The 12,718-nt window shown below is 45.6% G+C and overlaps 1 protein-coding gene across 1 annotated transcript in view; it reads left to right on the top strand.

Annotated features, from left to right (window-relative positions):
- SLC7A1 (solute carrier family 7 member 1) overlaps positions 1–12,238 on the top strand; it is a 538,789-nt gene extending 526,551 nt beyond the window's left edge. The window contains exon 15 of the mRNA XM_078657133.1: positions 9,215–12,238. Within this exon, the coding sequence (XP_078513259.1) occupies positions 9,215–9,420 (206 nt within the window). The 3' untranslated portion in view covers positions 9,421–12,238. The remainder of the gene's footprint in view (positions 1–9,214) is intronic.
- The last annotated feature ends 480 nt before the right edge of the window (positions 12,239–12,718 follow it).

Below are 12,718 nucleotides of genomic sequence, written 5' to 3'. Positions count from 1 at the left end.
CTTCGTTCGGGCTATTTCCACGGCTGCTGGCATTTTACGTCTGGGCGAGCCTGTCACCCCTTTCCCTACAGATAATTTCTTGGAGGTTCTCCACCAGGGCTCTGGTGGACGGGAGCTGTTCCTTCCTTTTGAAGCGTCTCTCCACAATTCTCTTCTGGGGGCGTCCTGCCATGGGTGATCCGGTGCCTCAGCCGCTCCTGCATCACCACCATCCTGCGCTGCACGACCCAGTCTGCCTTTCCTTTCACTCTTCTGCTGACAGCTTTTCCGTCCTTGCCTGTGGTGTTGTTTCCTCCATCCCGGGAGGCCCGGTGGTTGGATTCATGGGGGCGTAACAACTTTGCTTCATCCAGTGCTGCCTTGCGGGCGCTCAACACTCCAGCCTGTGGGATTTTGTGGAGTCCCTTCTTTCTCAGGTTTCCCATGAGAGTGCCTGCCCTGCTCTACAGCACCATGTGTTGGACGGTCGGGAACTGGCAGCGTTTATTCTCCATGCGGCCTTGGATTTGGCAGATGCTCTAGGTCGTGCTATGGCCCCTTCTGTGGCTCTCCGGCACCATGCCTGACTGTGGGATGCTGTTTTTCCCGAGAATATTAGGGAGCATCTGGTTGACCTGCACTTTGATGGGGTCCTTTTGTATAACACTCATGCGGACTCTGCCATTCAGCGCCTCCTTGCGGGACTCCGTCCGCCTCCCCCTCCGTAGGCTGGCTTGTTGATGCTCCGGGGCTTGATGGGAGACGTTATCCCACCTGCTCCTGGAATCTGGTGTTTTTGATTGGGGTCTCTTGGTTGGCCCATTTCTTCTGTTGGCTGCTGGTTCAGCCCTTTTGGCAGGTGTGCATTTTTGGGCTGATTGCTAAGCTGTCTGTGGTTCCTGCCGCAGGTCTTATGTTCTTGTTTTCTAATGCAGAATTTTTTCCCTAAGAGTGGTTCCCATGTTTTCTTTGGGACGTGTCATAACCTACGTGGGGTACTTGTAGCTATTGTATCGCTCTGTCCTACACTGGGTGGGTGTGGACTCGCTTTTGCGGGTTCCTCACCTCTCCTGGTGTTGCTGTGTTCTGCTGGTGCGGTTTCTTTGATCTTGTCTGGGCGTAGCTTGCTCTGCTCCAAGTTCTGTCATTCTCCGTATCCACTGCATCGCTAGACCAGTTTTGGCGTGCTGTCTGCGGCGTTGTGCTATGGTGTTTCCACCCCCTTTTTTGTCTGGCGTTTCTGCCTGGTCCTCTTGTCTGGTGTTTGAGGGGGGGGGGGTATTTTCCTGTATGCTGGTTGACGGCTTGATTCGTCCTCCGTCTGTCTCTTCTTCTTTTCTAGCTGGTCCTGCTTCTTTTTGTGGGTCGGTTTCTGTCTGGAACGGTCTCCTTGGGGTTGTTCTGGATTTCCCTGGCCTTTCTTTAGTCTTGAGCTCGGCTTGGTCTGAGTGCTCGGCTTCGTGGTGCTTGCCACCTGCCGGCTGCGTCCGCCTGCTCTTCTGGTCCACGGCTGGTGGTCCTGGCGTGGGTCCTTGTTCTCCTACCTCTTGTTCTGCTGGAGCCTTGCGCGACTGCGTCTTTCTTCTCCCGCCTGCCTTTCTTGGCTGTGGGGCCGTTCAGCCTTGTCCGTTGTCTCAAGGCTGTGGCCGGTTCAGGGGGGGGGTGGGGGTGGGTGTGTGTGTGTGTGTGTGTGTGTGTGGGGGGGGGGGGGGGGGTGTTTTTTTCTTTTCCAGTGGAGGGCTTTGCCTCAGTTTCTGCCCCTTCTCCTTGGGGTGATTCTTTCTTCCTCGGTACTCCTCTGCCGTTGTCTGTCCCTTTGGGGCTCTCTGGCAGATGTCCCTGGTATCTTGGCAGAGCTTGGGGTGACCTGGCCTCCTTTCGCCTTGTTCTTGCTTCCTTCTGCTTGGTGGGGGCCGGGATGCCCTTCTTGTTCCCTTTATACATCCCCTGCTGGGGCTCTGTGTTTCATCCTACTGGGGGGCTCTCTCGCAGGCCCTCCTCCTCGCTTCTGGGTATGGCTAGGGTATCTATTCTACGTTAAGGAATATGCGGCTAGTAGTCTCTATCATACCTTTGGTAACGATGTTACTGGTAGAGACGATTCTAGCCAGAGATTCCTTCACGACCCGCCCTTCCTCCCCGTTCTGCGAGGACCCTTAGCTTGGTCTTCTGCACTCGCCTGCCTCTGGGTGGTTTGTCTTCTGCAAGTGCCCTCTTTCACTTTCTCCCTAGCGGGATGCTTGTTTTGTTTGTTTGCATCCACTCCTTCCTTTCTAGTACTTGATCGGTAGGTTCATGTGTACCTCTGCATCCCTACACTATGGTGTTTCCTGTGTGGGGCCTAGTCCTACTTTCCTCCCTTTTTCATTGCTTGAATTTCTTACTCATGTGCAGTCCTCCGAGTTGGGGTCTCTTGGCTGTGCCTCAGCTCTTAGCTCTTTATAGGGGATGTGACTCTCCTTGATGGTGTTTTCTTAGGTAATTTGTTATTACTCTTCTGTTCTGGACTTCTTGTCCTTTACTGTTAGAAGACTGTGGTTGCAGGCTTCTTTCGTCTGCTGCAACATTTTTCATGTGTTTTTCTGTCTCCAGGGAGAATGTCGTATGTGCTTGCAAGGTGGCTTGCAGTAGCTATGCTTTGCTCTTCCCTTCTATGACTTTCGGTGCCACGATGCCTGGCACTTCCCCGAATGGTGCTGTTCTTCACCATTCGTTTCTTCCCTTTCTGTTTATCTGATTTTTCCGCACACTGTTCCCATATTCTATGTGGAGTGGTGTGGCTCACTGGTTAGAGGCGGCAGACCCGTAAGCAGAGAACGGCCCGGGACCAGGGTTCAATTCCCGACGCGGCAGGGTCGTGGACCAGGGTCAAAACGGACTCGATAATTCTCGCCTCGGTGCCATCTCTAACCAGGGAACACACTCGGCAACTCTGGGCATTAAGCTTGCCTCATCTCTACAACGGCCTCCCACAGACGCTGGGGATGCCTGGTTTCACCTTGGAGATACCCAGAAAGGGACCATCTCACAGGGAAAACCAGGACAGGTTCCCCAGCGGTCTTCAGCGCCAGGATACTCCATGGAGTCGCAGTGCGCTTTACAAGTACACACACATTTACATTTACATATTCTCTCAGTTTTCGTTTGTAATGGCTCCGAGTTGTGGCGCAGAAAAGTTCTCTGTAGAAAAATGATGTCAGCGCACCGGGGTGGGGCTTATGTCACCTCGCTGACGTCACGCCCGCGGACGACGTCAGGGCGGAGTCACGTGGTACTGCCCCCGGCGTGCAGAGATGCTGTGGGAAAGAAAATTTTCCGGATCCAGTCTCACATCTGGGGATAATTCTACATTAAGGAATCTGCGGCTAGAATCGTCTCTACCAGATACATCGTTACCGAAGGTAAGTAACTTGTACATTACCAACAGATCCCTTATTTGACAGAGAATTTGCGACCAAACCTTAAATGTTTTTATTTTTTTTTAAATTTGGTGCATTGCATTTATAGAAAGACTATAAAAGTTATCTTACCATAATTTTAAAATATATATAATAAGAACGAATGTATGAATAAAATGTATTTATAAACTTGTACATTGAATTTATGGGTCAAAATGTAGTACCATTAATAAAATATTCTAAAAAACTGTAAAACTCACTAGAAAAACTAAACGTTACAGGGACGTTATAGTTAGGAAATAGAATTAAAGAAGTCTTAGACCTTCACTGGAAAAAAAAAAAGATTACAGGGATGTTATAATTGTGCTCAGATATTACACACAGTCATAGAAATTCAGCAGTTATAGTTATCTCAAATAACTATAACTCATGGGCCAACGTAACTATAACTCGAGCCCTCACTATACACTGCTACTTACCCCACATGTTACATCACTCAGGACATTTCCTATGACATCATTGATAATATCACTGCAACTTTTGGTCAGTAATTATTGATGAGCAAACTGTGCATTGCGGGGGCGTGAGTTATAGTTACCTTGGGGCACTAGTTATAGTTGAGTGAGATAACTATAACTGCTGAATTTCTATGGTTTTGTGTTTAACATCTGAACCCAACTATAATGTCCCTGTCACCTTTGATTTTTTTCAGTGAAAATATATAGATAGACAAGTATTTGCCACATAATGCAATGTTAAACATGATCAAAGGTTTTTTGGGAAAAAATTTATTTTAAAAGATTTTGAAAAGTAGTTTTATGGAATAAGATTTGATCAAATGCTATCAGTTTACCTAAACTTTCGCTGGTAGGTATCACCCTCTGCTGTTTTGTGCGGTTTCATGTTTCTGGTTTACAGATTTACTCAGGCACTTTTCTCAAAGTTTTCTGAAAGGCTTAGAAATCTATCCAATGTTAATCAGAAGGATACAGACTCTACCAATTCTATGGGCGCTCTACAGCACTAAAGGTTTATGACTGATCACGTTGAAAACAGCTAGTTGGTTCTGGTAGGCAACCTTGCCAATGACGCAATGCATTTGTACAATCTTACCCTGTGCAAGAAGAGTCACAAAGCCGCTAATTGTGAAGATTTAAATTTCATTGTAGTTTCAGCACTCATGAGAAAACCTCAAGGAAGAGGTTCCTATACAAATGATTCAGTTTTCATTCACCTGTGGGGAAAGGATGAACGATAGTCCTCTTGACTGAAGTGAAACAACATACAAATATGTTTTATCCACTGTGTTGAAAAAAACAAAATTATCACCAGCACCCAAACACAAAGTGAACAAAGAACATTTGTCTGCTAAAGAAGCTTGTTGTATTACTCGAAAAGCAGCTATAAAGGATGTTCCTGTACACGAAAATGGAACGTAAGCATATTTAGTGTACTGCTTGAATTTGGTATCCTCTGAACACACATTTACAGACTGTTCACTTCAAGATGGCAACTCTTAGGAAAGTCATCTCACGTCTACATCATCAGGTTTTCATGCGAACCTTAAATCTTAAGGATGCCTTTTGGAACATCCCAATGCATTCAGCTCATCAGCAGTAGCTACAGTTTCCGGTAGTTGGATGACATAACCTTTTCAAAGTGCTCTACATTCAAAAACTCCAAGGTTTTTTTTTTACCTTCGTTGTGGCATGAAACTCTTAGATGGAGTTATACTCACTGTAACACATCTTTAAATAGTTTTTTGTCTTTGGAGTTTTATATAGCGCAAACATGATCTAAAGATATCAGAGCACTTTACAGGAGCATCAGTTACGTTACAGGCGGAAACATTACATTTTGGTAGGTGTTAGAAATGGGATCCCTGGCTGGCCAGGGCTTGCGCCAAAGTGAGTCAGAGACCACCACTTCCACGTCAGGGCAAGGGAGTTACCCGCCAAGGTAACCCCTGCTCACCCCCTTGGTAACGTAGCACGAGCAGTAAGGCTAAACTCGGAGGCAATGAGAGTTAAGTGTTTGCGCACTCACCCCCAGCAACAACACCCAAGGCCCACCACAAAGGAAACTCCACACAAGGTTATGTATAAAAATAGCCTTTGTATTACACCAAAACACATTAGATAAAAACACACACTTTACAATGTGCCCACAGGCACGGGCAGAATTTACAGGGGATATGTACAAGACAGGGCCACCTGGACCACTGTCAGGAATCAGCACTTTTAGAACTAGAAATACTGTTAGAAATAGCATGTTGTAGATCATAGAATAATAATCACTTTAGCACACAACCAGTAACTACTGGTACCAGGTAAGTACCACCTACGCAACCCTAACCACCTTAGGAGAATGTCACGCAGGGAACCAGGACCTCACTAGCAACACCTGTACTAGGAGAGAACAACCACCCAAGTATCACCATACATGTAGGAGTATAGGCACATTACACATGATGCATCACAACACATTCAGAGGTGTAGGGAAGGAAAACACATGATGCATAACATACATTCAGCGGTGTAAGAACAAGGCACATGACGCATAAAAACACATTCAGAGGTGCAGAAAGGAACAATTGGGCAGAAATCACATTGGCAAGTAAATCACAAGTTGCGCAAGGTGCACATAGGCACAACACCAGAACCGTTCCAAATGTCAGGGGGGGCCTAAATGTGGCAGCTGCCCACTAAGTGCTAAGTGAGGGTGCCAACTTGGGAGCCTTGCAGGCTCTGAACAACTGACTGCCCTCAGGAGCCTCTTGGGCTCTAAACAAAGCAATGCCCCCGAGCCTCCGGGGCTCTACACGATGTGGGCTGCCCAGGCGTTGGAGCCCCCCTCTGGGGACTCGGGAGAAATGTGCCCGGGATCGGTGGAGTCCCTCTCGGGGGACTCGAGTTTGCCAAGATGCCCCTGAGCCCTCTCTGGGCTTTAAAACTAAGCAATGCCCCCTCGAGCCTCTCGGGGCTCTACAACCAAATGCGGGGTCGTTGGAGCCCCCCTCTGGGGCTCGAGATCACTGAGATGGCCCCCTGAGCCTCGTGGGCTCGAACGAGATGCACCCTGAGCCTCGCAGGCTCGTAAATACAAATGGGCGGGTTGAGCCTCTCGGGGCTCGTGAAACAACTGTGGTGCTGAGCCTCTCGGGGCTCGAACAACAAAAATCCCCCGCAACCGTGGGAGCGGCCCGCTATCAAGTGGGGCCGCTCGGGGTGAAGGCACCGGCAGAGCGCCACCTCACTCCTTCTCCCCCCCAGCCAGCTTTGACTCACCGGCTTCCGTGGGGGGGGGAAATCTTCTCTCCTTGCTCCGGTCTTGTTCGGGTGCCACCTGTCCTCGCGCCGCCTTGTGGAGCCCCTGTGAAGGAGCTCCCCCAGTGCTATAAGCAAGGTCCAGCAAAGTTCTTTAGGTAGGTAGGGGGGCAAGGCTGGGCCCAGAGCCAGCTCACTGGGCCTCCAGGCAGGGAGGCAGTCCAAGTGGCGGTCCTCCTGGCGCCCAGCCCCCCTCAGAGAGGAACCTGGAAGAGAACAGATTGCAAGGGGACACAGCCCCTTTTTATACATTAAAATCCTTTGTCTCGGGGTGCAGGGTGGGGGAGAAACCAGTCGCAGCTGGTTTTGGAGTACTTTGTTTTCCCCAGGCACCCTTTCCATTCACCAGGCAGGCTAGGGTCATCAGTCGCACCACAGGGGGCGGAGCCAGCATTGTGTGGGGAAAGCCCAGCCCTCTTCAGGTCCCAGGTGCACCACTCCCTCACATCACACATGCTAATCTCAACACTCACCACCGGGCAGACCCCTCATGACTCATGGAGCCTGGCACCCCAGCCAGCTCCAGCCAATCACACGCCAGCACATTCACTGCACAGACAGGCACACTTCTAGAAGTGGCACTTCCATACTAGACACATACACGCCGCATACATCATTGTGCAGCATTCAATCTCACCAGTCCGCACATTCCAGACTCGAGCCTGCACACCCCACGCATCAGGAACTACCAGGGACACACACATTCCCCCTGCATTCCTATGGGAGGGCAGGCCTATCTCACCACATGCACTCAGAGTGCGCACGCACTTTCCACTGGGACACAGTGAAAGTGCGCAGAAACCAAAAAATCACCGTCACCATTAAAAGCAAAAAGTTTAGGGGTGAACCTGCCAGAAGGGCCAAGTCCAACCGTAGGCACGGGGAGATTAATTGATTTGCCCAGAATCGCAGGCTGTTGAGCGTCCCTTCCGAGAGTCAAATCTAGATCCCCAGCTTTCAGGTCGACCGCTGTCATCGTTAAGCCACATACTCTCCCCCATGGTGGAGTTACAAAATCCATTAACCATCTCTTAATATAAGATCAGCTGCTTGTAGACTGATCGGGTAAGGGCTTGGGTGCAGCTTGAACATGACACATTTAAGCACACATGTACATGTGTAGACCGAGTTAGGTAGACTGTTGTCTCTAAGATGTGATCCAGTGTAACCTGTTTATCGCTTGGCACATAGGAATGCTACGGTGTAACCCACCATTTGGGTGCTAAAAGGGAATGCACCTTCAATTTTAGGTAAAGTGTATAACTTGAGTGGATTTAAAAAATTTGCACTTTGTCTACAGTCTGTTAATTTTTAACTATTGTTTGACACACAGTACAAGGACCGGAGATGCTTCCTTGTATGCAGGGTATTGTGCAATATCCTGAGTCTAGACGTTTAATTTAAGGTTAGTTGAAACCACAGACTTAAAAGTGAAGTGTGCTCCTTTACAGTTCGTGCACAGCATGTGATCTACAAGACCATAAGTTGCAAACAAAAAATGGTAATTAGATGTAACACTCGGTTTGCAGATTGTTCTGTTGTAGACTGACGTGATCCTTCTATGCCCCTTCTGGCTCGAAAGCACTAATGAGCACATCCTAGTTACTACATTTAATACTCCAGTGGCACCTGAACTCCAGTGGAAATATTCAGTCACGTAATCAGAGGCGATATTTGTGCCCTGGTGCATTGTGGGTGTTGTTCACAATTTCAATTCATTCTATGCATTATCTAAACCAAAACAAATCCTTTAATTTGGCATTTGGAACACTAGATAGCATGTGATCTACAACATTGCAGGTACCAAAATTGGTCTGACAGTATTATTTTGGTTCCTGGCATGTCAGTGGAAACTACTCTGGATTTATGAACATGTTCTGCACCCTCCAAAGTTGACTGCTTCAGTGTGTTTCAGTAGAGGGCTTCCAGAAAAATGAATAGGGCCTAAATTGTCTAGCCCTTCTTTGCCTGGTCCCGTGTTTTCCTGTAGATACCAAAACATTGTCATAGTAGTGATCTTTCGCCATATTGAGATCCTTTGGCAGCACAGATGTATTAACTCCAAAGTAAAGCTGGAATGAATATTTGAAAAAGACATAGTTTGGAATACAGACAATGTTAACCTCGTACATACCCCATGAGACTTATGCTCCACTGACACTAATATGGTTTAACTGAAAGTTTTGAAGTACTTAGACATGAAAATGGTATTGCAGATAACAGCTCAGGGAGTTGCAGTTTTGACCATGTCCAGCTCATTTGCCTCGACCTCTGCCTTGGGTGGGCACATAACAGCAATATCCCTTAGCACTGAAAGATTTGTGGTTAGAACCCAGAACCTGCCCCCATACTGTTCTCTACAGGCCCTCCTCTGCTTACATAGACTTTTACAAAACTATTGACTGACTAGGTAAAGCCATTATAGACTGTTCAGATCCTTCAGTACGTACAGTTGCACCGTTTTGTAAAATGAAGGCATATTGACTGTTTTTTTTCTTTCTGTCTTTTCAGGTTTCATCATTTACTTTGGATACGGTGTGCGGAACAGCACGGAAGCTGCAGCATATGCAGCTTCGAGTTCTGCAGAGAGAAGCTCAAATGGCTGCAAACGAACACCCAACCAGAACATTGATGAGGCGGCTCCCGAGAAAGAGGCTTTCCTTGACGATGCAGATGAGTCCTCCTCTGTCAACCCATGGAGCACAGAAGAATCCTAAACTGCAACCACAACATGCAGTCTGCAGCTGCCTTTGTTTGAGGCATAGTTCGAAGGAGAAGCTGTAAAGCATGCTGAGCTAAAGGCACACTTGCCATCTCTAGCTGCTATGTTATTGATTTTAATCCATTTATGTGTGTGTGAAAACAAAGGGTAGCTTTTTCCTTGGTAGCTAACCAACAATGCTGCTATGATCTTATGCTACAAAAGAACACTTTCCTTTCATTAGGTCTGCAAGTTAAATCTTTGTCACTTGATTATAGAAAGACAGTTTTTTATGGAGAAAGCATCAGAAAGACTTCTGAATGGTAAAACCATGATATAGTTTGTTGAAGGAGGTGTCACAAAATGACAGCATACAAGGCTTTCCCGGAAAGAAGCAACATTTGTGGTATTTGCTGCAGAAGGTTGGATAATTTTCATTGCAGTTGTCTGTTGGGTTCATGGTTGATATGTACATGGACTCCTCAACCCACCTCGGTTGTAGATACCACCATGACCCAGGCTGTACAGCTCTTTCCAATGTTGAAGCAAGAAATGAAAAGTGTGCTGCACATGACCGAAGAGCTGGTCTCCTCTGACTGTACCAGCAAAAGGAGTGACATTTTTTATTACCCGTTAATTCGCCCAATAATCAATTTTTACTAAAACGTGTAAATGGTTGCCGAAATCCTGGAAGTCCAAAGACTAATATTTATCGTTAAGTTTGGAGCTGAAAGATATTTTTTAGAAGTATTAACTTATTTTTTGTACGCTGCTTATTGTGTCTCACGGGCAAAGGTTTGGTAGCTTTTATAATGTTTTTATTATAACTTCCCTGTACATTACGGTGGCGCTTAGAAGAGAACTCAAAGTGTTGCAGTTTCTCTTCATCCTCTCTTCATGAAAGATGTTCTCATAGACATTACCTATGCACCTCCAGTGCCAGCTACTCCTTGCTGTTAGAATTCTGAACCGTTAATGCAGGTTTTCTCCGAATCGTTGCAAAGTGAGATGTGCTAGTCCCCCATAACAACTGTGCAACAGCAGGCCCTATAGAATCTGGCATGTATTTAGCACCCAGTTCACGCAAATAGGCTGGAATACACAAATTCCAGACCTGTGCTGAATACATGCATTCCGGCATATCTGTGAATGCACCTGAAATTCCCGAAGTATTCATGGATTTTTTCACTGTTTGTTGATTTCCGTGCTTTCTCCTTGTGCCCTATATATACTCCTGTGAATTGTCCACAAGAGTGAGTATTGTGATCATATGAATTTGCCCAATCAGTTTCCCTACACATTGCTTCAAATATGGACATATTTCCATATCCGGTTTGCAAATTTGCTGTGGTCTTCTTCTTTTTTTTTTGTTTTTGTTTAGCAATAGGTTTAGGTGCATAGATTAGAGATCAACAAGTACTTGAATTGCTATTGGGAAGTTCAGATGTGGTCATGCACAAGGCTTCCAACTCAACCCCCCCCCCCCCCCGCCCCATCCCCCGGCCGCTCTACACTTAGTGTAAAATTTCATCTGAGGAAACAACAAACTATAAGCAGCTTTCCCTAAGTTACAAGTGGAAATCACACTCCGTGTCCTTCATAAATCCTTATTGTGGGATTTCCGAACACGAAAGTGACACAAAAATCAGCCTCCAGCAATTTACAGTGTTATTCTTATGTTGGAACAGATAATTTCATGAATGAGCCTGCCTCTTACCAGTATGACACTGATGCCACGAAACGTTGTCAATAGGCTACAAGCGACATTAACAGCTCATGTAGATGTGCACGTTCCCTTACTTATCAGCAAAGCGGTTCTACACATTTAACTGGAATAGTAGCCATGAGTCAGAAGTATTCTCCTCTACCCCTTGATGGAAGCCTTACTGTAAATAGTTTGTGATTACCATTAGCACAGAAATTGTGCTCTACAGCCCTGTTTTTGAATTGAATACTTTTTTATGTTAAAAAAAAAGTTCTGTTACGTGGGATTTTCACTGTAAATAGTTATTTGGATGAGTGAGTGAATGATCTATTTAACGCCTGACAAGCACAGAGTATCTTGCCTTAGCCTTGTTATTATAGTTGGTTATATGTTTACAACTTGCAATTTTGTATAGTTTGGAGAGTATTTTACTGTACTTTATTTCAAGGTTAGCTTCAAATGACATTTTTTTGTGTAACTGGTTTTTAGCTTTGTGCGTGTGAAATTAATTCTGGCGGCTTATTCTTGCAAAGTTTCTAACCTTAGCAAATGTTTGCCTGTGGCTGGGTAATTTAATGTAAAAAAAAAAAAAAACTCTACGTGAGATTTTTCTGGATGCCTGTTTTTTGCCTCCCACAAAATCCACTAATTACTGGATTTGTTTCCTGGGAAGTGGTTTTTTTTTTTTGTTTGTTTTTTTGTTTTTGTTTTTTGTTTTACCGACTCATTGAAATTTAAAAAACAGAGCTTCACAAAGTTGGTGAAGCCCAACTTCACTTAGGTGACTATTATGCTTTGCTTTAAGAATTTGCATTATGTTTTTGATTACTTGAAGGTGAGGTTTACCTGAAGATGGAATAACCGTTGTTTATTTTGGTCAGGCTGAAATTAGACAAAACTCTTTGAATCTTTGCCTCAACGTCACGGCTGTGGAAAGCACTTGTTTTGTCTCTTTTTTCAAAGATTTAGAATGGTATTCATTCTCTTAAGATGCTATTTTTCTGTGTATTTGAGTGCCACTGTTCATAATCGAACAAGAATGTACTGTAGAGCCTACAGACGTACACTACAGCCACCCTAATGCAATTTAGTTTAAATAAACTATCTTCTGAAGCAGTCTTTACAGAAACTCCCATGTTCGACCTACAATTTATGCTGACTACCATTCATTGGAAGAAAACAATACATCTGTCACCCAGTTCTATAGCTATACACTATTACACAGCTGTTGCTAACACCTCTTTGAAGTTCTTGAGAAAATAATGAGGATTTTAGCCAATGGGCAAGACTGTTTCTGAGGGGGGGCTGATACATTCCACTGTTGTCACAATTTTTTGGGGGAAGCTTGTGTTGGGACCACTAAATATGATGACTTTTATAATTCAAACCCGATAAATGTAAGCAGCCGGCATTGTGGCATAGGCTATGTGCATCAGAGAGTGGTGCCAGGTTACACTGGCTGCTCCGTGCCAGTGGATTGGATGCCATATAGCTTCCGCAAGCTGGCACAAATCTGCTCTGCACTCTTTTACATAAATCTCTATGTGGTAGATGAACATTGTTTTCTATTTAAAATCCATGACAGTATCCTGCATGTTAGTCACAAAAC

The sequence above is a fragment of the Lissotriton helveticus genome, chromosome 8 (genome assembly GCF_964261635.1).
Source record: "Lissotriton helveticus chromosome 8, aLisHel1.1, whole genome shotgun sequence".
NCBI classification, from domain to species: domain Eukaryota; kingdom Metazoa; phylum Chordata; class Amphibia; order Caudata; family Salamandridae; genus Lissotriton; species Lissotriton helveticus.
Note: the sequence above shows the minus strand (reverse complement) of the source record. Positions and strands in the feature narration are given on the sequence as shown.